At 32.4% G+C, this 25,667-nt stretch overlaps 5 protein-coding genes across 5 annotated transcripts; 1 reads left to right on the forward strand and 4 right to left on the reverse strand.

Moving 5' to 3' along the window:
* Positions 1–2,031: 2,031 nt before the first annotated feature.
* Positions 2,032–3,132, forward strand: Tsp_03761 (RDD family protein). Its single transcript, XM_003374517.1, has 5 exons — positions 2,032–2,284; positions 2,340–2,472; positions 2,523–2,643; positions 2,779–2,945; positions 3,000–3,132. The coding sequence occupies exons 1-5, from the start codon at positions 2,032–2,034 to the stop codon at positions 3,130–3,132; spliced, it is 807 nt and encodes a 268-aa protein (XP_003374565.1).
* Positions 3,133–3,552: 420 nt separating this feature from the next.
* Positions 3,553–6,605, reverse strand: Tsp_03762 (transient receptor potential cation channel family protein M member 2). The gene is made up of 8 exons (XM_003374518.1): positions 6,558–6,605; positions 6,191–6,298; positions 5,992–6,131; positions 4,399–4,581; positions 4,228–4,333; positions 3,805–3,936; positions 3,637–3,735; positions 3,553–3,600 (listed from the first exon to the last, which is right to left on the reverse strand). The coding sequence occupies exons 1-8, from the start codon at positions 6,603–6,605 to the stop codon at positions 3,553–3,555; spliced, it is 864 nt and encodes a 287-aa protein (XP_003374566.1).
* A 2,568-nt stretch (positions 6,606–9,173) lies between these two features.
* Tsp_03763 (peripheral plasma membrane protein CASK) lies at positions 9,174–14,575 on the reverse strand. The gene is made up of 18 exons (XM_003374519.1): positions 14,568–14,575; positions 14,343–14,455; positions 13,358–13,836; positions 13,049–13,171; positions 12,896–12,979; positions 12,714–12,825; positions 12,351–12,475; positions 11,781–11,936; positions 11,489–11,701; positions 11,294–11,372; positions 10,909–11,063; positions 10,713–10,811; positions 10,320–10,506; positions 9,853–10,083; positions 9,584–9,786; positions 9,426–9,518; positions 9,211–9,381; positions 9,174–9,179 (listed from the first exon to the last, which is right to left on the reverse strand). Exons 1-18 carry the CDS (start codon positions 14,573–14,575, stop codon positions 9,174–9,176), a joined length of 2,637 nt encoding a protein of 878 aa, XP_003374567.1.
* Positions 14,576–19,415: 4,840 nt separating this feature from the next.
* Positions 19,416–21,433, reverse strand: Tsp_03764 (protein tyrosine phosphatase type IVA 3). Its single transcript, XM_003374520.1, has 6 exons — positions 21,281–21,433; positions 20,767–21,018; positions 20,026–20,118; positions 19,828–19,958; positions 19,635–19,709; positions 19,416–19,533 (listed from the first exon to the last, which is right to left on the reverse strand). The coding sequence occupies exons 1-6, from the start codon at positions 21,431–21,433 to the stop codon at positions 19,416–19,418; spliced, it is 822 nt and encodes a 273-aa protein (XP_003374568.1).
* Positions 21,434–22,235: 802 nt separating this feature from the next.
* Positions 22,236–24,594, reverse strand: Tsp_03765 (hypothetical protein). Its single transcript, XM_003374521.1, has 7 exons — positions 24,543–24,594; positions 24,062–24,274; positions 23,626–23,663; positions 23,354–23,434; positions 22,957–23,073; positions 22,612–22,648; positions 22,236–22,288 (listed from the first exon to the last, which is right to left on the reverse strand). The coding sequence occupies exons 1-7, from the start codon at positions 24,592–24,594 to the stop codon at positions 22,236–22,238; spliced, it is 591 nt and encodes a 196-aa protein (XP_003374569.1).
* Positions 24,595–25,667: the final 1,073 nt, after the last annotated feature.

Consider the following 25,667-nt stretch of genomic DNA (forward strand, 5'->3'; position numbering starts at 1 on the left):
AAAGATGGAATTTCGCAGTGAAAAATATCTTACTTACATCTTACATACAACAAGCTTAACTAACGTAATTTAACATAGGAATTAACTTCGCCCTTTTGATTTAGTCTTACAGATTCAAAACAAATAAGAAACCGCACGTACTTTTTCTCTTTTATTGTTCTGCATTATGCCGTCCGCGTTTCGCTTCGCGTCGACACCGTTTTCACTTTTTTCTTCATTGTTCATTACTGTAAAAATGTTAAATATTAAATCAAAAACGTTCTCGCTTCATCACGTAGTAAAAGTAACAACAAATTGAAAATTGAATTTTCAAATTTATTAATTTACTAATTTTCCTTAAACGGTAACGTTCAGAAATAAGTAGAAAATATTTTGAAAAAAAATAACACAAGTAGAAAGAAGAAGAAATTACTTTTCAGCGATTGAGAATAGACTTCAGCAACTATTCAGCGTCATGTACTCAGAGAACGTTTTACAACGCTACCACTTGCCACGTAAGTCAAACGAAGGAGTGCGCCCTAACTGACGATAAGACACCTTTTTGGCGATCGTTATTTGCATAGCGCAGCGCTGGAAACCGGTTTTTGTGCAATGGAACTTCTTATTGATGGTAAACTCTAACCTATGCCGCAATATAATATGAACAGGAGAAATGCACTGTTCAATTCTTGAAAATTCAAAAATGACCTTAATGCTTACAATTCTGTCAAAATGTAAACTATCTGGCAGAAAACGCCATTACGAAAATACTAACTTAGTCAAAACACTCCTTCGCATGTTTGAATTTGAAATTTGAAAATTCGAAAATGCCCTACATAAATGGAACTCATCGCAGAAAGCTATTCACCAAAATATAAGCAAACTGACTGCGCGATAACTGCGACAAAATTAGCTACATAAAAAGTTTAATTTACCTAATGTCTCTAATGATGCGAAATTGAAAATAATATAATGTGATAGTAAAGTTAAATAACTTTATACATGAAAAACACTATTTTGCATAATAGAAAGTACTGATCGTTTAGAGATATTCGACCTGTTCTGTGCACAGTGAAATTCAATGCAAAACGCAATTTCAAATATTGAACATATTCTACAGTTATATGCATACGTTAGAGTTTAATAACAAATTGAAATTTCATTTTTTGACGCATCTCATGGATCAACTAGATATATATAATTGAGAATTTTCTCTTGTTTTTCAATTTTTGTGAATATGAAAATGGAATGCTTATATATATACTAGCGTTCATGCAAAACATGAGAAAAGTATGTTTTATCATTGAAATTTTTACCTGGATGCTGTTTGGTTCACTTGTACTTTTGCTACGCGGCCTTCAGTTGACACAAAATCACTCAAGTGAAATTAACCACGGGTACAACATTTGCTTTTCTCTTATTGGTCTTTTACTTTGCAACTTTCTTATCGGTGATTTGGCAATCCATATACTGTATATCACAGTTCTTCTTAATTCAGTGTTCAAATGTCTAAGGAAAAATGAGTTTTTGTTGATTTAAATACTGAAAAAACTGAATTCGTAACTCCCACTTGGAGGTAAAGCATGAGTATTTTTATTTATTCTATTTGTTATCAACTTTTTAAATATGGTTTGGCACCTGCTCGAGGTAGTTTGTCCATGTATGCAAATATTTGTATTTCAGTATAAGTAAGTCATTATTCGTCGTAATGTTGGCCAGGTTAAAGTTTTTCACTTCAACTTATGGTTTTATCAATACTTCCTTTTTGTTTATTTTTTACGCACATGTTACTTTGGAGTTTAATGAATACTTCTTTTTATTACGTTAAGTGTCTTCGCAGTGCACAAGAATGAAATACAGTGAAAACCATTTTTGTTTGCGAATAGTTGTTGATATTAATACTTACGCGGCACTTTTCTACAGTATGATGAAAACGGAAATTTTCTTGTTGTTTTCTTTTCGAATTTCGTTATAACAACATATTTACGTTGGAAAAAGTTTTCTCAAAATTAAATAGTTTTGATATCATTATTATCTGTTGGAGAAGTGGCAATGCCGGAGCTAAACAGAAACAGTCCTGTTACAAATTCATCGCCAACTTGCTATTCGTCTTGGGATGAATACGCTCAGGCTGTTCGTACTTGGTTGTGGTCATATCGTGAATGGCAAGTATATAATGAAGGCATACGGACTGTATTGTTGCAGATAAACTTGAAAGAGCGAAATCTTCCTGCTCTCAGCAGTGGAATTTCTGCTTCTGCTCCGATATTGCAAAATCATGATCAACAGACAGCTTTCCCTATTAGTAATTTCTGCGTTATGATGTTCATAACTTTGAAATGTTATATTGCTGTTGAAAGTTCCCATCTGTTCAGGAACTCCATGTGTGATTCCTACATTCAGACGACGTATTGTTGCCGAACTTATTGACTACTTTTGTTGCCTTATATGGTTGATTCTTTTCATGATAATTCTTCATGAATTGAACTTTATGTAAGAATTTCATGTTAGAGGTGCATGTTTTTTGATGATGTACTTTTCAGAAATGTATCTCATATTGAAAAGATATTTACTGTTGAATCTGACATTCAGTCTTTGGTAGATCTAACTCAGGAGCTGGTTCCGTATGAAATAATGAAAAGATTGAGCTTCAGTTTTTTCGAGGTATGTTTTTTAATTCTTTTTTTTTCTGCATCTCAAGACCTGATAAAGCAAGAACACAGACGATTTTGAAATACTGAAAAATATCTAGTTAGACAGCAGTTTAGTTCAAGATGTTTAAAATAAATCTATGCAAAGGCGAGTTACTTGGCGTTCTCTGGCTGCTTCGACAATGTGCAATTCGGATGCACACCCGGAAAATTTGTTATGAAAATCCGTGTTATTCCTTGCGAAAGTATATCACCTGGCGCAGCTGAAAACGTAGCAGTTGTTGAACGTTATGAGGATAATATTACTTTTCCTCGGTGAGTCTTTATAATGTGTGATGATAATGTAAAATTCCATGTTGTATTTTTCAGTGCCTTGTTGCGTTCACTTTTGAAAAACATCTGTCTTGGATTTTTGTTTCCACTTTCTCTGACTACGTATTTTCTGCCTCACAACCGCGCTTTATACGACATTGTGTCTAAAACTGTTGTCGTCGAATTCTAGCTGAATTACTTATTGTTCTTATTTAACTTTTCGTCAAAGTTGACCAGTTATTTCTGATTCGATAATATGATTCATTTTTTAATATTAAAAAGGAAAAAATTGAAATGAACTGAAGCTTTTTGTTGCCTGGATTGAAACTTGAAAGTGCCAAATGCAAGTGCAGATAATCACAAATATAATAACAAACAGCAGTCGTGTGTTTATGACATGATGATCGCTGCAATTTATACTGAAAATTTTGGTAAAGTTAAACCGGCAAATTCTTTTTGAAAATGTAACATACAAAAAGATTAAGAAAACATTATTATAAATGTGGCCGTGTCAAATCGGCTGCTGTGGACACTGTCTCGCGTAAGTGAATAATATAATTTATGGGAAAAAGGAAAAGAAAGAAAGAAGCCCAACAAGAGCCATCGTCAATCACTTGAACATATCATAGCCTAAAGGATTTTCGCTAAATTTTCGCCACTGAAAACCTAATGTATTATTTTCATTTTCAAAAACAAGGTCGCCAAAACCATACTGATATGCAAATTCATAAACCGTCACCTCTACCCACGCGTTGTCTGTATTTCGGGAATCGTCATAATAGCTTTGTAGTACCTGAAAATCAAATTTGTACATCATAATTTTCCTTTACCAAAATACTCCGTTAATTAATAAACCGCTCACTAGTTCTTTGTGCTTCAATGCTTTTCTGAATCGTTTCTCAGCTCCTGCTACTGAAAGCGATTTCGACAGACGACTTTTTAAAAGGGCGTCAAGTTCGCTTGTTAAGGCAAGATGGGGACTGTTTACAAAGCCCTGAATAATTAACATTATTAATTTACTGATTTTGTTAAATGGCTATCAAATTCTGAAACTTCACTTTACGCTTTACAACTTGGTTGGAGAATTGATTTTCTTTTTACACGATACAGCAGTTATAGGAAATTAGAAAAATGACAAGCTGAGCAGAATTTGTTTTGTTATTGAACACGTTTTAGGTGCAAAAGTAGAATTTGCTTAATACGAAGTGAAACTTTGTGATTAATAAATTAAAATTTAAAAACCATGCATAACGAATGCAATAAACAATTGTTAAAGTGAACTTACATTCGGTAGTGACCATGTTCCTGTACTAGATCGGCAAGCTAATATTTCTGTAAATTCCAGACTGTCAGCTTGCATTAAATTTTTTGAAACTTCTTCCATGTTAAGTCTGAAAGTTGAGTTAGCAGGTGACTTCAGATGGCTTAATTTCGATGATTTTTGGAAATTTTGTACCTAGTGATGAGCACGAAGACTCTGTGATTCGGGCCCCATCGAGCCAAGGACCCTTTACCAGCAATTCCCGTTCTTCCGACTGGATTCAATGGACGACCGTCAACTACAAGGTATTCCCCAGTGCAACTTCTGCGATCTATTAATCCATCAAGAGTGTTAAACTTTGGATTGAAACCATCGTCGCTAAAATTAAACAAATTTTCTTTCATCACACACACACACATCTGAAAGCTATGTAAATCAATTTTTATAAACAAAAGGAGCTTGTTTGAAGATTTTCAAATAACGTTAATCATTTAAATACCACAAAGTAATTGGGCCAAAGTAAAACTAATAAACATTTTTATTTCGATCATTCACTTTCTATTGCAATGATTCATATTATCTATCACCTGATGCGACGTATGCGCTATTTTTTGTTGATGATAATGTACAATCGACAGAATTAAAATTGTAATACAAGGGAAAAGTGAATAAGCAAAATATCTACCAGTCACAGAATTATTGCGCAAATGCAGACGATGTAATTTGAAAAAAATATTTTACAACATTTGCTTCTTCAATATTCAACAATAACATTAAATTAATGGGAGGAAAAGCTATCACGTTTTCCATTAATTATTGCAATAAAAATTCACTGTCTCAATAGAAAAAAAAATAGGCTTACTGTAGAGGCAAATTTTGCTCCCTTAAGCTTAACTGCAACAATACATACACAAAGCTCGTAAGCGTTCATTTGTTCTAGCAATTTGTCCGATTGATTGTTTGCTGTTGAACAGAAGAGAAATTTTCACTTCAATTTTGTCGAATGTTAATGAAATTTTTTCTCCATTGCTTTAATGATTATTGGATTGAATGAAAATTTGACAATAACGAACGCTAAACTTATTTTGTTTCGTAATTCAATTTTCACTTTAAACTTTTCAAATCAATTTTACTCAACCGCATACCATGCAACAAATGTTCTCTTACTCGAACCACTGCCCATTTAGTTGTTTTCTGTATCAAATAAAAGAAAGAAAACAATTTCTTCCTTTCATACATTTATTTACCTTTATCTATTTATTAATTAATTTATTAATGGATTTTGATTTTTAACATTTGCAGTTATTGGAAAAGAATACAGTACAACTAATTCGTGAAAAAATGTAAATTTAAACGACTTATCTTTTATTAATGTTGTATTTCACAATTCTTATTACTATTTTCAATTTAATACCTTGTTGAATTGAACTGAATTGAATGCACACATTGACTGGTGAAGAATCTATAACAAATTGAATAGTGAAAAAGTTCGACCATTGTTCAATTCTAAATGCAAACACTAAAATGGTGTTTTATTGAATATGACAACTGCTGAAAGTGATATTTAATTTATAATCTCCTCCACCATTTCAACGCCTCACAAGCTATTGTCACACTAAACCAGAAGGCTATTTGATCTCAAGCACTTATACTAACCACTATAGATATATATACCCATACCATATATATATATATATTTTTTAATTATCAGAAAAAAGAAAGCTTTCATTTCTAACATTGCAGCATTTTTAATTAGATTATTTTTTAAATTAAATTAAATTAACTTACAAATCAATGGGATCAGTTTCCGTTTCTACAGTACCGCATATGTTTACAGAAGCGGAGACGGCTGAATATTCCAACGGCTTATATTCGTCAAATGGAACTTCCCATGCAATTTTGTCATTTGAAACAGTAACACGTTGAAGCTTAAGAAAAAGAAAAATGCAAATTTGATCAACTTTTCCACTAAATAACAATAAGATACTTCTGAACCGGGATAATTTCCACTGCAACAACATTTATTCTGCTTTGCTTCTTTGAACAGCGCTTTGGATGCTTTTCGTTGGGTAACTTTACACGGCCGAAGAATTGCCTGAATTTTCAAAACAAAAAAGAAAAATACACTTCCACAACATTTACAAGTTACAAAAGTCATACAGTATTCACAAATTTTAATAATTTAATTTACTGCGTTTAAATTCAACTTAAACTGTCACATTGCTGCAGAAATTTTATTTATTTAAATAGAATTTTTTATAAAGTTCCAAAGTAGAAATGCAATGAAATTAAAATGGAAATGTACTACTATATATAGGTATGAAGTATACTTTAAATAAGAAATGTTCTCTCACCTTGGTGTGCAATTTTCTAACTCTATCAAACAGGGTAATTGTAGGCATGATAGAATTTGAAACACTAATCGGTGTTAATCTTCTTCAAAAATGAATTTACATAAATTATAAACATTTTAAGCTGGAAAAGCATTTCCTGCAGCGCTTAGAAGCGGAAGAAACGTCAAACGGTTTTTCATTCACGTCACCAGCTGGCTAGAAAGCTTATTGTTCAGCAGCCAACTGACGCAACCAAATGAAAGAGATTGAATTCGGGCTGAATTTCATCAACCAATTTAATATACTCAGATTGAAGCTGCTTCCCAACCTTTTAACGGAGATGCTAAATGGTTCTGCTTTTATCACAAGTGAAATTAGCTTTCAAAAAACAAACAAAGCCAATCTGTTGTTGTTGTTGTTGTTGTTGCTGCTGCTGCTGCTGCTGCTGCTGCTATTGCTTCTGTTGCTGCCGTATTGTGATTGATGTTGTTGTTGTTGTTGTCAAAAAGATTCCTATATAAAGTATTTTAAATATTTTTGTCCATGATGAACAAAAAAACAAAAAAAACTACGATGAATCATGAAAATGATGCCTCATAAGCAAAACCAACTGAATTAAAATGAGGAAAGGGAAATTCGACCGTGCAATTGTAGTTGCAAAACAGCAAACAGCTACAATTGTGAATCGATACAATTAACTTAACACTTATATCTATCTAACCTTGATTAATTTCTTTGTTAATCAGTTCCTTATCAGTAGCGATGTCAGTGACTGCTTGTTTCGTGAATAAATGGCGGGCTATCGACATTCGTAGTGGACATTTTTACATGGATATAAATGCAGCAGCGTAAAATCCAAATCGGAACACGTTCAATATTCACCATTCTTTTGCTTGTTTGCTTGCTTGTCAACTTGCTTAACAAATTTATCCGATAAAACGTATTGTAAATTGCTTTTAAAAGTTTAATTAAATTGAAACCAGTCCATTTTATATTAGTCAATTAGCAATAAAATGAGAAACCATAAAAATGAAATATTGAATACTATATGACCGAATTAACAATAACTAACTATTCTAAAAACAAATTGCTAAAAATAGACTAAAATAAGAAGAAGATCTCTGTGACATTAAATCTGAGCTGCTACTATTGTTGTATTGATCGAATGCAAAACTTACCATTTGAGAAGAAATGTTGAACATGAACATTTGCGATAAATTAGTCGAATTTCAAACAATTGAATGAAGACAACAAAAAATATTGCTCAAAATGAGCAGCGGCTTTAACAACGGTAACAATTGACAATGATTCAATTAGGCACTTCAAAAGTGCAGCTAGCTTGGGAGTGGCTTCACAACTATTTGCAATTATGGCAGGTATTGTTTGTTCAAGTTTGATGACTTCAAGTTTTTCACAACAACGAACAATGGGCCAAATTGTAAATCGGCATCCTGAGCCGACGCTTGAACAAATAAATTTCCCACGCTAGATGAAAATAGGATTGTTTTGCTAAATATTTTCCTTTCAAATCAACCAACAGTAGTATAGAATGCACTGTTCGTTAAATGACAAGTAAAACAACATTTTAAATATTGTTAAATAACCATCATCACTACTATATATTAGAATATAGTAAAAAGAATGCATACATTTTTTAAATAGAAAAAAGAAAAATCATAACATTCTGCTGTAAAGTTATTAATTTCTAATTTATATTCATATTTGACTTCTATGGCTCATGTGGAAAATATAAATACTTACATGTTACTCGATTGATCTTATTGTTTTTTGTTTAGCATGCCTACTGGCGGCGGCAGTTTGCAAATACAAAATCCAATGAAATGTGTGCAATATAAACAGTGCGTGGTTGATACAGATATATAACCAATTGTGATAAATCGATACAACATCAATTTATAAATACTTTGCCATTTTACCTTTATCTTATCTATCACAACCTTTTTGGAAACATTTTCATGTAAAAATAGCTTACTTAGCTAGCTTATAAAATCAGTCTCACCTCGCATTTGCTCAACATTTCTCATTACTGCCCATCTCTGACGATTCAATTCACTCCGTTCTATTTCAGTGATGTTTACTTTACTTCACTTTGCTTCGTGCAGATTTGCATATTGTTCCTGAACTGCACGAAGTATAATCAGTGAATTCATGGAATCAGTGAATTTCATAAATCTTCCATCTTCTGCTACAAAGTATAATTTAATTTTTAAAAATGAATTTGCAAAAAAAATAATAACGTCAACATTTTTTTATCTGCCAATATGCATCATCATATTGACATATGTATATGACAACAATCAGCGACGACATGATGACAAGTGCATTAAAAAAAGCATTAAGTCGTGATGATAGCAGAACAGAGCTAGCTTGTTTGCTGGAGAGAATATAATATTGCTATGCACATTATTAAAAATAGCACGTGAAACAATCATATATACACAACAAAGCAGAGCAGAGTAAATAAAATAAAGCCTCACCATTAACAGTCGTGAAAAGTCTTCTCCAATTCTGAGTTATTTCACTTTTTTGCCAAAAAAAAGAACAAAAATAACAATGAGCAATTTTCATTCAGTTACTGCACTGGAATGATTTTGAAGTGTACACAGATTGACAACGTCAATTCTGAACATATTCGAATTATTTATTAATAGACCCATGAAACTGGCACCCATTGAGAACAAAGATGAAGCTTTTCCATCAATAATTCCAAAAGCTTGATCGTCTCGTCGATGTCGTTGTTGACAAATATGTAATCAAAAAAATGACCATACGCTTGACGAAGCAGTTCACTTTCTCGTACCAAACGTTCCAAGCTTCCGTCTGGCTAAAATGCAATTCAATAATTCAAAAAATTCACGCACAACATACCAATAACTTTACGTCTTCTAAATCTTTCAAATCGGGCGCGGCTACAAAGACCACAAAAGGTGAGTACTCTGCCGTTCTGAGCACCTTCAACGCCTGAAAAATAACAAACATTTAAAACATTAGCATAACTTTTTTTTCTTTGGCAAATATCCTTCTACTTGTGGCTCGACATCCAAAATAGCTATTTTTCCTGCACGATGAATTTTTCTAATCGTCTCCAGCTTCGTTCCGTACATGAACTCTTCGTGGGTTCCATATTCCAGATACTCGTTTCTCTGCACATCTGCCAACATGACGTCGTGATTGACAAAATAATAATGCTGACCATCGCATTCGTCCTTTCTCGGGGGTCTTGTTGTATCTTCAAGCAAATTCGCAATTTATCAGCCAAAATGAAAAACACGCGTGCTTGCATGAAAATGCTTACGAGGAATTGGATATGCGAACCGATCGGGATGTCTTTGTATAAGTGTATTCTTGATGTGACGTCTGCCGACACCATTTGCACCCAAAAGTACAAGAGTTTTGCGTCGAAAAGACGGCAGTCTGACCACTTCTTCATAAGTGACCAAATCGAGTTGATCAATTACGGACTGTGTTTTAAAATAAGATTTGCCAAAGTTGTGCTTTTTCCGTCTTCCGCTTGATATGCAAGGGACTACAAAGTGAACATAATAAACAAAGCATACAGAAGAATTTTTTCAAAAATGACTACAGTTCAACAAACTGTTTTTTGCACTCTTGTAAATCAAAAGACAAAAAAACACCAACTTATGAAAGATAAATTTCAAAAAACTACACAACAATGTGAAATGCAAATAAATTTTTTCAACAATCACAAATTCAAAGTAGAACAATTTAGAAATTGAAAAACAAAAAGAAAAAAAAACTTACAAGTCGCTTTCGCGTGTTCTACAGCTAAACATGCAGCACGCCACTCTTGCAGTTCATGAGATGGAATCAAGCCTGCCACTAATGGATTTTGATTCTGCTGAACTGGAGCATTATAGTTGAATCCAAAAGCAGGGAACAATGCAATAAATCGAGCTTGCCACCAATTATGATCATCTTTCGATATTATCTGCATGAACAAATTAAAACAAAAAAATAATAAAGCAAAAATCGTGTAAATAAGAAAAATGAGATGAATATCTATCTCAGCCTTTATAAATTGATTAACCCAATACATTAGTTGGAAAAGAGTCCATTTATTCATTGATTGATTAATTAATTAATTTGATTTGATTTAATTTAATTTATCGATATTTTCTTCACTGAATAACAAACCTGCAATATATCACCGGTTTTGAAAGGAACGCCTGCTTGAGGACATGGAATTAAATCATCTTGAAAGGGGTCATAATCAAACTGAGCTCTAACGTATATCTGAAATAAATTAATAAAAATTAAAAAATGAAGAGTAAAAAATAAGCAAAATAATTAATAGTGGACAAAATTAATTTCAAAAAAAAATGCTATTCACTTCACAAGGAGGTGGAGCACTTCGATAGCTTGGAATCACTTTAAAAGTTAATGTGCCTCGAAGATCTCGAAGCATTCTCTGCAAGTTTTCGACTGTCTGACAGGATGTGTTAATGCCATTGATTTCACGTATTTCGTCCCCAACGTGTAATGTTCCTAAAAAATTAAAAACAAAAATTTTATTTAAAACACAAAGCATAAAATAAATTGCTTAGAATTTGAAAAATTAACCACAAATTAAATATTAAAAAAAATCAATATACCGTTCAGCATTCAGCAAATTTTATTTACAGCAGATATTAATTAAATTATTTTCTTTTTTAAATACAGTTTACAAAAAGAAATGTTCTACTTTTTTAAATATAATCAATGAATAGCGAAACAACCTTGCCGATGCACCATACCACCGTGCATTATTCTAGCGATGATGCACTTTCCGTCTTCGTTGATTTTCATTGTAATCCCCTACGAATTTAATTTAAAATTAAAGTGACTGAAAAAAAGTCAAGCAGTTTTAAGGTTGAGTACTTTATGCTTTAAAATACCCTTGAACAAAACATATTAATAATAAAATAATATACCATTGGTTCATCAGTGTTCCGTTGAAATTGAATAATACGCACACGTTTAACCGGAGTTAGCGAAAGATCGCTGGAGCTCAAAGTCAGTTCATCAATAGCATTACTTTCCCAACTTGTAGCCGCGTGAGCAAACGATGGAACGCTTTCGGCAGTGAGATTCAAAAGCCGACCAAACACTTCATAAGCAATCACATCCGCAGTGTGAAAAATTATCTACAAAATGTTTTCTTCCTCAGTTTGGCTGTCAAACACTTTATGCAGATAAAACCAAAATAAAAAATGATATATTTACCTTCATAATGGGAGAGTTTAAAATTAGCAAAAGCTTCAGCATATTGTCAGACGGTTCAAACGAACTCAACAATTGAAGGGCTCCTTCCAACAGTTGATAAGATGTGCAAATTGGCGATGAAAATCGAACGCTAATTAAATTAATGTGATCGAACAGCTAAAAAATGACATGTTAAATGAAAAATATACAAAAAAAATTAAAAATATTTTTTAAAACCACTAGTCATCGCCACCATCAGAAGCAAAATATGAACAACTACTTAATATATACATATATATATATATAGTAGCCGTATGTTAATGAACACAATTGCATATTTTATGTTTAAAGATCAAATAAGCTAGATTGTCAGAAATAAAAAAATTAAGATTTTCCATCTAAAAAATGGGTTATATGAATTTCATAAATTTCGAAGATTTTCACAATTTTAGCAATCTTCACATACATACACGCACGCACGCACAAGCGCAAAACATATCATAAAAATGATTTTTTATCAGTTCAATTTACGATGAATTAATTTTCACATGTCAGTGGAATTAAAATCAAATATTATTCACACTCACTCACTTCTAATATATCATAAAGTCGATCATCCATCATCGTATATTCATAAAAAGGTACATTGTAGCTTTCTATTCCATCACAGAGACTAATTATTTGATCTAATGCCATGTACAATTGTCCAACAGCTTCTAAAAAAATAAAAATATCCCCATTCATTAAACATTCACTGAATTTTCTATGTTTTATTCTTTCATACAGCAAATCATTAATTTAAACGCCCAATTTACAAAATAAATAGTAGAACTCTTTTTGAGTTATTAAATGCAATTTAAATATTATCGTTTAAAGCTGAAATACAATTTTCTAATTGGATAGATAAATCAACTAGCAAAACAAATTGCATTTGTATTAAATCTTCAAACATACTGCTGGAAGCATTTTGGTCATCGGAGCAATAATAAGGATCAACAATATCAATGCTGTCATCGTTTGTAGTAAAAGTCCACCGGGGACTATTAACACACATTAAAATTCTATTCTAAATACAAAATAAAATAAATAAAACGATAACGTCAACGTCAACAACAACAAGAAGTTATATAACACACTTTTATGGCTTCTAACTTATTAAATCGTTGCATAGCGGTAACAGTTTCGGTAAGATGAATTCTTTGAGCAACCATACCTTTATCCTAAAATGAAATTTTCAATAAATGAAATTTAGAACGTTATTTTAATTTGACAAAAAGAAAAATGTTCACCTGAATCCAAGGATGGTTAAGAGCTTCTGGAGCGGTCATGCGGCGATGACGGTCAACTGTGAGCAATTTGATAACAAAGTCTTTAGCATAATCTGACACATAGTTCCAAGTTCTGTGCTGTGTCTACAGATGAAAAAATTTTTTTGATTTTATTATTCTTTTCATCTCATGTAGAAGTCATCTCATTTTCTCATTGTAATAACATTTCACCATTAGAATGGAAAACTACCCCTGCGAAACTTAACTGAACATTCCTTTTTTGAATTCAAAATTAGAAGATGCAGAAAAATTATTTGAAAAATTTCTTACCGTATACCTGCCGTTTGATATTAAATTGAAAATTTCTTCCGTCGAACCGTAAAATGGAAAACGTCCACAGAGTAGAACAAAAGCAACCACGCCAATGCTCCACATATCCACTGCACAGTTGTAATGCTCTCCGTCGACAACTTCAGGTGCCATGTACATCAACGATCCGATTTTGCTGCCTTGAATTCTTGCGTTGCAATCTGGAAGTTGCACTGCCAAATGGAAACCGCCCAATTTGACTGGCGACGAATTTTCTTTATTTGCCAATATTATGCATTTCAACCGAATATCCCGGTGAATGATGTCCCGTTCGTGGCAATAGTTCAAAGCGTTCAACAACTGACGTAAATAATGACTGGCTACATGCTCACTGTAAACAAATCCTGCCGCTGCTCTTTCAACAATTTCCAAACACAAATTTCTGCCTTCCATGCTAAACTGTGCGAAATTTTTAAAACTGAATTGACAAATAAATAACACTATTAAAAAAATATATATATATTTATTTACGTTATTCAGAATATAACATTTTACAATCCATCACTGTTTATATTGCCTTGGACAACAAAAGCTTTGCTTGCATTATTCGAATATTAAAATTTAAATTCTCATAAAATCTTATGCAATCTTCCAAAATCAGTACAATAACTTACAATTCATAAATAATATAAAAAGAGTCATTCAACTGGTATGTGTCCACTAAACCGATAATGTATGGATGCTTCAGACCGCAACATATTTGAACTTCTCTCTTTAAATCTAAAATAACCATTGCAAATAGGCATGAAACAACAATAATAAACAACGATTAAATTGTTCAGATTGATGTTTTCAGTTCACCAAAGAGTTTTCTAATAGATTTCTAGGAAATTATTATCGCACGTTTACCTTGGAAGCAAATTCTGCATTCACACACAATTTTTAGAATTTTAATAAGATTACATTGAAAATAAAATACACAACAGTAAAAAAAACAAATTCAGACCTTCTATTGAAAATCCAGGGCGACAGGCACGTTTCTTTAAGTTCACCACTTTCACAGCAAATGATTGAAAAGTGCCCCTGCTGAGGACACGGTATAAAACGGAAGTCGCATTTCTAAAAAAATAAATTAATATTAAAGAAAACACATTTTTCATCTAAACTAAATAATACAAGAAAAATGTAGCAATAATGAATGCCCATTTATTTTCCTGTTTAATCAGCAAACATCAACATAGCAAAAAAGTAAAAAAGCTGACAAATCTAACTTGGTAACTAAATAAATGTTTGTTTACAACTTTATGCTAATGCGCACACCATAAACAAACAAATGGCAACAACGAATGCAATGAATCAATAATTGCAGTTCAATAATCGATGCTCTCTCCAAAATAATACTGATTAAATTGCTTGTATTATTGAATTAATAGCAATAATTTTCACGCATGAACGTATAATTTCAAAATAAGCAGCCCCTTTGCCCAAACAGCGTAAAGTGGAATATCAAAAGTTAACCATCAAAGTCAGGATGATCGTGTTTTGCGATTCATCGAACATCAAATTTCAAACTGGTTAACAAACATGCTGTCGTCTAATTTGCTTGTTTCGAAACAATTTCTCATCTCCCGCTTTAATTTTTCAATTGTGCAATTATTCAATTGCATTTCATAGAGCCAAACGACGAACAAAGCGATACGACTTTTCCATTTCCGTCAATTTAAACCCTCCACTTGTTTCAAAATCTTTTCAAGGGCACACACATGATACAACGACATGCTTCAAATGTTCCGCAGAATGCATGCAATTATGACTTACTGTATTATAAAGATTGTCAAGTATGTTAATTATTTTATTACTTTTGTTCTGGTAATTGCATTGTTTCTATCGAACTATTTGATCAGAAAGATTAATTTTACCATTTATAAAATGAAAATTTTTTAAACAGGATAATTCTTAAAGTGTTAGAAAAATATTTTTCATTACGGTTCGAAGTGCTTGTTCAAAGAGAAACAATCATTCAATGGAATTAAGAGAAGAAAAAAATATTTTCAAAAATAAAATAAAATAAAATGAAATGAAAAACTGAATCAGTACCACTCGAGTGCTACCTTTCAATAATTCCCTGTATATCGTAAGGAAGGCAGTCCAAGCTGTCAGCATGTATGGCGCCAGTGGATGTGATTGGCAGGTTTGAACAAACAGAATTCGATTTCAGATGATTCTGGTGCAAATGATTATTCGTAGAATTGAGCATCCTGTCTGCAGTGAGTATATTGCATCGGTTTTCGAGTTCGACCCAATCTTGACCAGTGGTCAACGAACGGTCTGGTAGTTACGCAGGTGCAGTTCCGTTTATTGCGTGATACAGCTTTTGTAGAGGCGTTTGACGTCTGCCAGTAAAAAAGTGCTTGTCTATGAATAAGAAAGATATAGATATATTTTTAATAAGAAGACAAAAAAAGGAAAAGAGTAGCATAAATGTCAATAAATTATGGATGTTAATTGTAATCAACAACAACAAGTAACAAACTGAACTGAAGTGATCAGACACACCCATAACTAGAATTAAATGCCGAAGTTTTTGATAAAATGAAAAAAAATAGGTCACAAACTGTAGCGAAATGAAAGTAGAAAAGCAGCGACAATGAAAAACAGATTAGCAACAAGTGAACAACAAAAACAGTGAAACATCGACCGTAACACCTTAACAATGACGTAGTCGGTGAACGTTTGAACAACAAACAAGCAAGCTATTTTGCTGGTGATATCAAAATAAGAGGCATGTAAAGTGAAATGCAGTCATCATCTGTTGCTTTCAAAAAATTTAAATATTTTCAAGCATAATTGATGAAAAAGTAATTGGTAAATAGATTATGATGATTCAAGTAGATCATTGATAATAAAATTGTAATAATTGTTAATTGGAGTTACGAACAACAAGAGATGAGAAGACAACAACAAATAAATAATTAAAAAGTGGAGTTTTGACATGATTCGAGCTAGAAACGTGCACAAAGCATGAACAAGAGAAAGTGTATGAAATTTCCTGAGCGCAAATTTCATTTCAACAAAAGCGGCGTTTGATCAACAAGATGAACAACCAACCATGAAAATGACAATGGAAAGCTTATATACGGATGACAAATGGTTGTAAAAGCGCGGATGACAACTGAGCTTCACTTTACCACTTGCTTCTTCCTATGCACTTTGTTGGTGACTTCCCCCTTCTCATTCTTTCTCTTGTTCACTCACATCTCGTCACATCTTTTTCTCAATTCTTCCTATTCACTGGCTAACTCTTCTTATTTGTTATTTATGACGAGTGGCTGTCGATAAGCTGGCACATCAGTTATCAGGCCTCGTCGATTTCCCTTGATGCGCTTTTCAGCTGCTTGATAAGCAAGCAAAGCTAAGAAGAACGCAAAAATAGCAGTTGTTCGTCGTCGTTGGTGGAAAATATTGCAAAATTCAAGAACAAACGACGAACAAGATCACAATTCAACCGTTTGACATTTATGAAAAGAATAAAAGAAGAAAATACACACACAAAAAAAATTAAACTTAATTTAAATTCCCAAATCAGCAATTCATACAAGAATATAGGATAACTGAAATGAATCAACAACTTACAAATGGGTACTCGTTGACATTCATAAAGTCCACAAGCTATATTGTAGTGGAACCGAAAAAAAGCTTCGCTACAAAAGCTGACTCAGCTGTGAAAAGCATGGTCAGTTGTGCAGAAAAGCGGTTGCCAGCCAATGTGGTGAAAATCAATAAATAATGCTAGCGGAAGTCTAACATTTTTAATCGATCCGCTTCTGGCAGCAGCTTCAGCAGTACGAATACGATCAATTTTTGCGCATCAATTTATACGACGATTGCCTTAAGGCAAAGCATACTGAAGAAATACTAAGCCGGTGGTTCCTCTGATAAGCCTTGAACAAACAAACATTCACTACTCAGATGAAATATAGCCCTTGCACTCAGTATTCGTCTGATTGAATAACAAACAGAAAAGTCTATTTGGAAAATTGGAACATTCATTGGAAGAAAATAAAATAAATTAATCTGCTCAACACGAGGTACAAAATCATAGAATTTAAGCTTCTTTGACCAACGCATTATTGAATAATGCGTGAAAGCTGTTAATTAATATACAAGCAATGTACTGTTTATTCTCAACTCGTCCAAATTTGAATATCAAATTTTAACTTCAAATACACTGAATTGCACTTACGCACACAGACACACACACACACACACACACACACACACACACACACACACATATATAACTTATGGTTAAGTTAAATGTATTTTTTTAACGTAATATAATTGCATGTGTAAAAGTAAAATTTATACCGCTATGTAACACACGACCAAAATTTTGCTTATCAACTGACACTTTTGGAAAAATATGAACAAATTCTTGGCAATGTTTGTTGCTTGATTTTCAACAGCCAATCCAGTAAATAGAAGCAGTGAATTGTGCGCAATTCAGATGGGCGGAGTTTGTTTACATGAATCGAGCAAGCTGTGAACATTTAGCAAATCGCATTTCGTTTTTAGTCAACAAAAAAGACCACATTTTGTGCAAAACACAATGCAACCAACAACCACCGTAATCAAAACTGATCAAACACTTGCCATAGTACAAAAGAATAAATAATTTGCAAAGATAAATAAGATCAACATCGAGGTTATAAATTTGTCTCAAAATTGTTTCAACTATTATCATCAAATGTTATATAAAAGTGTTGCCACACTGAAGTGTAAAAAAATATTGTACATTTTTAACGTAAGTCTATTTAGTTTATCAACAAATAAGTCAAATTTAGTAAGTAAACTTATCATAAATATTTTGATGCTGAAAAATTTATCAAATCAAATCAAATCAGATCAGATCAGATCAATCAACCGACAAATGAATCCCTCTAGCTGTTCACTGTTGATTGGCTGCTCAAAATAACAAAACGTTACAAATTAGTCAACTTATGTTAGACAGGAAGTTTTTCTCAGCACAGCTTATTTAAATGTCAAATATTTATCATACGAACTACTATTTTATTCAAACTGAAATAAATCGTTAAATTTTCCTATTTAAATTTAGCATTTATTTAATTTGTGATTACTTTTATTTTTTATTAATGTCAAGTCCTTTTTAATTAAAAAACTGAACATTTCCTAGAACTCTTTATTATTTTCAACTACAGTAATACAACTTTTGAGTTTTCCATCGAAAAAAAAACATTTACCTTATTTCTCTTCTATGTACAGTAATCTAAACATGATGATTACGGTCTTGTAAAAAGAATGCAAATACACATGCAATTAAGCGATAATCTAAGATAAAACAAAACAGTACTTTAACACTTGAAATTATTTCATACAAGAAAACTGTGCTTACTTGTTGCAAAACATAATTTACGTTGGTTCATGAAAAATGCAGTGTCTAAAAACGGCTTGAATAAAGCAAACATTGGCACGACGAATGCAAGCTCTTTTTATCATTTCAGTAAACGAAATTGTCAATGCTCCTTTTATTGCTTTTACTTCTCTTTAAGCTGAAGTTAACGGTTAAGTACTATAAGTTGAAGAACAACAGCATTTGTTTCAATACTTCATACTTGGTAGTGTGATGGGCTTTCTTTTTCAATAAATTCCACAGTAAACAACAAATTTTTCATGCATTTCATGTAAAATAACTGCAGAGGTATAGAAAAGCATGTTACTTTATCAAGTATGCTTGTTGTAAAACTGCTGTAAGCAGTAACAAAAGCATCCAAGAAGAAAAAAAAGAATTTTATCAATCAAAAATATTTATTTGTTTCAAGCATAGGACAAAAGTCAAGTTCAAAACGTAAGACATTACAGGAGCAAAGTTAAAAGCCTGAATATTCGCAGCATTGAAAAAGTATTTTATCAGTAGTAGTCATAGTAATAGTAATAGTAATAGTAATAGTAGTAGTGGTAGTAGTAGTAGTAGTAGTAATAATAATAATAATAATAATAATAGTAGTTTTATACGTGCTGCTGCTGCTGCTGCTGCTTTTTTCACATCGACTGAGACTGCTTACATGATGACACATTCGCGTTCTCGTTTTCCATTTCTAAAACGCTTCAGTTCTCCAGATGACTTATACTTTTCCAAATAATACAACTGCTTTTGATTAATCGCTCCTCTTCGATTTCTAAAGTGAACGCACATTTTTACATAACAGAAAATAATGAAAATTCAAAATAAATAAATAAATAAATAATTGAATCAATAAATTTAATGCAATTCACTTACTGTCGAATTAGATCAACCGCATCCTCGAACTGCAAACCTGCTTCCATTAATGCAAGTGCAACCAAAACCGGAGCGCTGAACAAAAATTATTTCATTTTATTTGACAAACAAAAAATTATTTGACTTATTTAGGAAAATTATACATGTAAAATATATTTATTTGTTTATATAAATAAAAAAACGTGAAACTTACCGGCCCAATCCAGCAACACAATGAACTGCAATACAAGTGCCTGGTTCGGCAACAAAACGCTCTTTCAAAAGTTCTATCCATCTATCTCGAATCTCCTTCGGGGGTGACATACCGTCCGGAAATTCCCAATCCTAAAATAATTTTAAAAAAGCATAATAAGCATATGCAGAATAAAAATGAAAGTAATCAATAACTTACTATAACTTCAATACCATGTTGCTTCAACTCTTCTACAGAATAAGTCGGCTCACATACGCGCACAACAATGTGAACTTGGTGTCGTTTCAGTTCCTAAAATTATGATCATATTTAATCTATAATATATATATATATATATATATCTCAAAAGTACTTTTTAAAAATCTAAATTTAATCCATAAATAAATATCAGCAAAAGCTAGTTGAACACATTAATTAATGAATCAATAATAAATCCATCTATTTTAGAAGAATGTTTAGAACGTTGATTAAAAGAAAACTCGAAAAAGCTCTTCTATTTTTCAGCATTAATGTGAAAAATCATAAACTAACACATCTGTCACAAGATCCTACTCGAAGAATAATTTTTAAAATGTAACAAAAATGTTTTCATAACTTTTTAGTTTAAAAATAAATAATCAAATAAACGAATAAAAAAGAGGAAAAGGAAAAAAACCACCACGGTTGAAAGTAATGATACCTCATCTCGTTTACTTTTTTTAATCAACGCCTCCTTTCCCTTTTCATTCTTTATTATTATCATTATTATTTTTTCAATTTTTATTGTTAAATTAATTGACTTGCACATCTGATAGAGAAATAAGAAACGAATGAATGACAAGTGGTGACGCAAGACACGTATGTTGTGGATGCAGCGAGGTAAACGGTAAAACAACGAATATACACTGATCAGATGCAAATTAATCATTGCAATCAAAAGAACATTACTGTATAACTAACTACTATTGGTGGTAATGAATGACGATGATGACAGACAATGATGCTTCTGAACGTCGAATACAAAGTTGTTGTGTGCAAGTTATGGCAACATTGAAGATCGATCGATGCCAATCGGCGAAAAATCAATCCTGACCAACCGACGTTGCAAAGTTGAAAAAGCAGAAGTTTGAAAAATTGATAAAAGAAACAAAAGACAGGCGCAGCCAAAAGGGCAACCATATTAAATAGACTATCCGATGATCTTGGAAGATTCTAAAACGTCGACACCAACGTTTTCAACTTTCCGACTCACTCAAACAAATAAATGTATGCATCAATAACACTGCAATGCAACAACGATCAAACAGATCTTGCATCCCAGATCGCAACATGTTTTTCTTGACTTCTTCTTCACTTGTTGCATTCATCATCATCATCATCATCATCATCACCATCATTGCTTTGCCTTTTGCAAACAATAGCAAAATGGTCTCCCTCCCAAATATCGTATACTTGCAATAAAATATACAATTACCTCTAAAAATTGTCCCATAGTTGCATCCGAGGGACGGTCAGTGATCAAAAAACGCATGTGTCCGTAAGATATTTCTGCCGGAGCTGGTTTGTAATAGTTATTCGGTGGAGTAGCGCGATGATTTGAGTTTGACAAAATACTGCTGCGAGCCATTGTTAATCAGATAAAAAAGCCAAACTACAATAAAAAAAAGAAGTACAAGAAATAATGCAAATAATTAAATATAGAAAAATACTATATATGTATATATATATATCACATATCGTGTATATTCAAAACTTACCAAAGACGCAGTAATGAGAGGAAAAAGTCGTTCACAAAAATAACAGTACTTGCAATGGCAAAATGCTGCACTAATATAGATCGATTTCCACACCACACAGTAGTAGACAAATACTGCGAGATTAAATGGAGAAACAATGAATTAACTATACGGTAACCTTGAAAGTAGGAGACAAAAAAACAGACAATGCAGCAGAAAAACAAAGAGAGTGTAGCTAGCTTCTTTGTTCTAGATGTCCGTCAGAACGGCAATGACGTGATGAGTTGTATATTCTGTGAACCGAATGGGCTAAGGGACAAAAATGTACACAACAGGTCAAGGTCTATTTGGCGTGCTGTGCTTCACAAATTTCTCCACCGAACCTGCTCAGCGCAAAAACACCGTTCAGCATTACAACTTTACGCAGGACGAGCTTAATGTTAGAAAATGTCGATAAAACCTAAAAACAAAAGTAACGTCAGTGTATTGCAATCAATTGCAGCACAAAACGCAAATCCATTATTAACAATGCAATAATGATCATCTTTTGTTCCTTTTCAAATTTTACTATTCATTTCTTTATGCAAATGCAAAAACTTTTCAAAGCACACACACACACACACACACACATATATATATATATATATATATTAGTGTATATATTTTCCGCTGCACACGGCATTATTTAAGGTTTCAGTTATAACTGAAATTCTGTGAATGAAAAAGCTGTTGTTGACTATGACGCACTAAAAAAAGTCGACTTTAATTCTCATCTTGCTGACGTCTTTCTTTTCTGCTATTTTCTTTCTTTTTTAATCACTAGTCTACAACTGAATGCCAATATTTAGCCCTGAACAATAACCAACACTGTAAATGAAATCAAAAACTAACTCTTATAAATTGAATAAAAATCAGAACTCAAATAAATTTCACGCGCTGAATCTCAACTGACTCATCACTTTGTACACAATATTACAAAATATTTCAAAACAAAAAAACACCACATATATATATATATATATATGCACCATAATATTCAATGATTTCATGTCCAACTGCACAATAAAACCATTCTGCTTCTTCTGAACAGAAAGAACACAATATAACTTAAATAATGAAATACATATCTATCTCATGATGAGTTTCAATTTCAACGTTTCATTGTTGTTAACATGAAAAGTTAATTAAGTTGATTTCATAAACATAAATTGACAAAAACCCAAGAATAGCATCTGATATTATTTCAAATACAAAAAACGGACTAAAATATAACTGTAAATAAATCAGATAACTTAAAATATTCAAAGCAATAAAAAGGGAAAGAAAATGCAGGCTTGGGTTCACAAACTACTAAATTTAGAACAACTGAACATCACTGAATTGCATAAATTAATACATGAACATCAGAAAATACCGTGAAATTACAATATCCCTTTTCCATATAAATGACAAAACAAATATTTTCTGTATGTAACGTGCATTTGGTCCAAATAAACAACTGCTGACAATCATTCGCTACAGACTCCCGTGCCTATTACAACCCATCGATACTGTTTATGTCAAATTATTATACTTGGTCATTGTTAACGGCAAAGTCACAATCAATGACAAATGCGACAAACAATTTTTCCATTTTTTAAAGCAACAATATCTTCAACTGAAAGTAGAAAGTGTCGTGCAGAATTTTTATAAAATTAGAACAAAAGTGAAAAGCCGAAAAACAAATAAATAAAACAACACACCTTGCAACTATTGTTCGCGGCAATTCCCAGTGCATTAAATATACAAACGTAGAAAATGCTAGAACTAACCTGTCCCATGTCCGGATTGTTTCGACTGTTTCCTTCGCGTTGTGCTATACCACTGAACCGGACAATACCAAACTCAAAGAGCTGTTAAACTTTAAACCAGTTACATAAAATTATGCAAAAGGTTTTCAACGTAAGCTAACTGAACTAGCTGCAGTTGATAAATACTGACAAAATTATAAAAAAATTGAAACATGGTGAGGTGCTTAAAAACGTTCAACAATTGACTATGTCATAAATAACCATGAATTCTTTTGAAATGAATCAACTAATACAGTCTGATAACCGTCATTAATTGAACTAGCTACACAAGCTAAGAAGAAGAAATTAGAAATTATGAAAATTGTAAGTGAAATGTAAATTTAGTAAATAAACATATTACGATTAGAAAAAAATAATAAAATACGATCAATATGTGATATGTCAGGAAAATAGAATTTCATTAACTGAATAACAACAGTAATTTCTGTTAAATATAAATGGATCATTTCAACAAACGCGAATGTGAAAAAAGAAGCAAAAAAAGTAACTGACTTTATAAATTAGTGAAAAGCAGCACAGTAATTATGATGGACAAAAGCGAAACGACGTCGTCATCGGTTAAGTTCATCAGTAAACAAACAACACGCGGACGCTTCAGAAAAGTATCAATAAAATAAAGACGATAAAGATATCGTCCGAATCAATCGAGGCGGCAAAATTAATAATCACCTGAAGCAAGGCAAAGAATATTATCGCTTACCGAACTATCTGGGCTCATCGATGTGTACGCGCAAACCAAATTTCGGACAACACCGAAATTGATTATGGAAAATTTTTGCCTTTCAAAGACGTGTCGAAAGTTCTGACTACGCAGAACAACACCGCAAAGTGCTATGCCGTCACTCAACAGCAGTGACGCCACACAATCTACAGACCCCCAAACTCAAAATTTGAATGTCAGGTTGTATTGAACAAACAGGTACCGTAATAAAATAGTCAGATTCGAATATTTGCACTTTTATAAAAGGATAAGATAAAATAAAATAAAGTATTTTAAAAATAAAAAACATAAAATAAAAAATCGATTTTCAGAATTTTTTGGAATCAATTTTTTCATTTTTTTATCCTAAGAAGATGCAATTGATGTGCTTTTTGTTGTTATTGATTGAAGAATTGCGTCTGTTGTGTAATTAAAAATTTTGCTCAACACTGCGTCCATAGTAACAGTGAAAAATTTCATCGCCCGAAGAAACTGTTATCATTTTTCACACTTTTTCATTCATTATCATTATTCACGTGAACTGCTGCTGCTTAGCCATGTGACGCAACGGTTGAAAACCGAAAAATCACTGATGAATTTCAATAGAGTTTTTTGGTTAATGCATAACAGCTATATTGTATTAATTGCAGAAATGCCATTTGTATCTGAAAAGTTTTCCACTTTAAGTCTGTTTTGCTTGTTTCAAACGAATGCTACAGCAGTTACAGTAATAAAAATGCTATTCAGGTTGTTTTAGCAGCACAGCTGCGCTAATGCAAGAAGAGCTTCTTGACGAAAACACTCTCTGACGATGAAAATGCAGTCAGTCAAACGTAACGTGACATGTGTCAAAACTTCGTTTAAAGAATTTTTCAAATAGCTCTAATTATGATGTATTTTCTTATTTCTGATTTTGAACACGTTCAATTTTTAAACTTTGAATGAATTTCAAGCAAAATTGAAAAAAGAATAAAATAAAAACAAATTACTTACTTTCAAAAAATTATACAAAAAATGCAGCAACGTCAGTTTGTAGTGGTATTTGTTTTATGGGACAGCAAAAATTGAAAATGCAATACTGTTTAACAGGAAAAACAGTATTGATATGCAACAGAGAAACACGACACAGACAGACAAGCACGAAGTGACCGTTCAGGCTGACGGAAATATTACGTATTGTGCAAATTTTCCCAATCAGTCAGGGTCAGTCGAATAATATCCAAAAACAAATCTGCAAGTTTGGCGTCCAATAAGATTCTATCCAATTGTCTCTGACGTGCGGATATGTAACCTCTATTTTTATAGGTCAAACATTCACGATTGTTTAATCATGTCGGTCAAGTCAGCTAATACTACAGACGCCGGTCGGGCGACTTAATCGATTTTGCCTCAGATTGTACAATATTCCATGCCCACACACCGAATTAGATTGCTTCAATAGAATGTTAACCCCATTTTGCGCCAGCAGATTATAACTTCTAGAGATAAGTTATATTTTGCAATTATTATTATTTCTGAATAATAAAATATGTACTTATTTATTTAGGCTGTAATAAAGTGAAAGAAGTATTTGTG

This window comes from Trichinella spiralis (assembly GCF_000181795.1).
Source record: "Trichinella spiralis strain ISS 195 chromosome Unknown Scfld5, whole genome shotgun sequence".
Lineage (NCBI taxonomy): Eukaryota > Metazoa > Nematoda > Enoplea > Trichinellida > Trichinellidae > Trichinella > Trichinella spiralis.

What these genes read in the sequence shown, in the direction of transcription:
- Tsp_03761 (XM_003374517.1), top strand. Translation starts at nt 2,032, where the DNA reads ATGCCGGAGCTAAACAGAAACAGTCCTGTTACAAATTCATCGCCAACT. An exon ending in TGAGCTTCAGTTTTTTCGAG is followed by an intron (nt 2,644 to 2,778) that starts GTATGTTTTTTA and finishes ATCTATGCAAAG; the next exon opens with GCGAGTTACTTGGCGTTCTC. An exon ending in GATAATATTACTTTTCCTCG is followed by an intron (nt 2,946 to 2,999) that starts GTGAGTCTTTAT and finishes TGTATTTTTCAG; the next exon opens with TGCCTTGTTGCGTTCACTTT.
- Tsp_03762 (XM_003374518.1), bottom strand. Translation starts at nt 6,605, where the DNA reads ATGCCTACAATTACCCTGTTTGATAGAGTTAGAAAATTGCACACCAAG. An exon ending in GAAACTGATCCCATTGATTT is followed by an intron (nt 4,582 to 5,991) that starts GTAAGTTAATTT and finishes GTTTAATTTTAG; the next exon opens with CGACGATGGTTTCAATCCAA. An exon ending in AGTATGGTTTTGGCGACCTT is followed by an intron (nt 3,601 to 3,636) that starts GTTTTTGAAAAT and finishes TTAGGTTTTCAG; the next exon opens with TGGCGAAAATTTAGCGAAAA.
- Tsp_03763 (XM_003374519.1), bottom strand. An exon ending in TTAACCATCCTTGGATTCAG is followed by an intron (nt 12,980 to 13,048) that starts GTGAACATTTTT and finishes ATTTCATTTTAG; the next exon opens with GATAAAGGTATGGTTGCTCA. An exon ending in TGACCAAAATGCTTCCAGCA is followed by an intron (nt 12,476 to 12,713) that starts GTATGTTTGAAG and finishes TTATTTTTTTAG; the next exon opens with AAGCTGTTGGACAATTGTAC.
- Tsp_03764 (XM_003374520.1), bottom strand. Translation starts at nt 21,433, where the DNA reads ATGGCTCGCAGCAGTATTTTGTCAAACTCAAATCATCGCGCTACTCCA. An exon ending in CTATGGGACAATTTTTAGAG is followed by an intron (nt 21,019 to 21,280) that starts GTAATTGTATAT and finishes TCGACGTTTTAG; the next exon opens with AATCTTCCAAGATCATCGGA. An exon ending in TGTGTTGCTGGATTGGGCCG is followed by an intron (nt 19,710 to 19,827) that starts GTAAGTTTCACG and finishes ATTTTTGTTCAG; the next exon opens with CGCTCCGGTTTTGGTTGCAC.
- Tsp_03765 (XM_003374521.1), bottom strand. Translation starts at nt 24,594, where the DNA reads ATGATAACAGTTTCTTCGGGCGATGAAATTTTTCACTGTTACTATGGA. An exon ending in TTAATGACGGTTATCAGACT is followed by an intron (nt 23,435 to 23,625) that starts GTATTAGTTGAT and finishes AAAGTTTAACAG; the next exon opens with CTCTTTGAGTTTGGTATTGT. An exon ending in ACAATCCGGACATGGGACAG is followed by an intron (nt 23,074 to 23,353) that starts GTTAGTTCTAGC and finishes GGGTTGTAATAG; the next exon opens with GCACGGGAGTCTGTAGCGAA.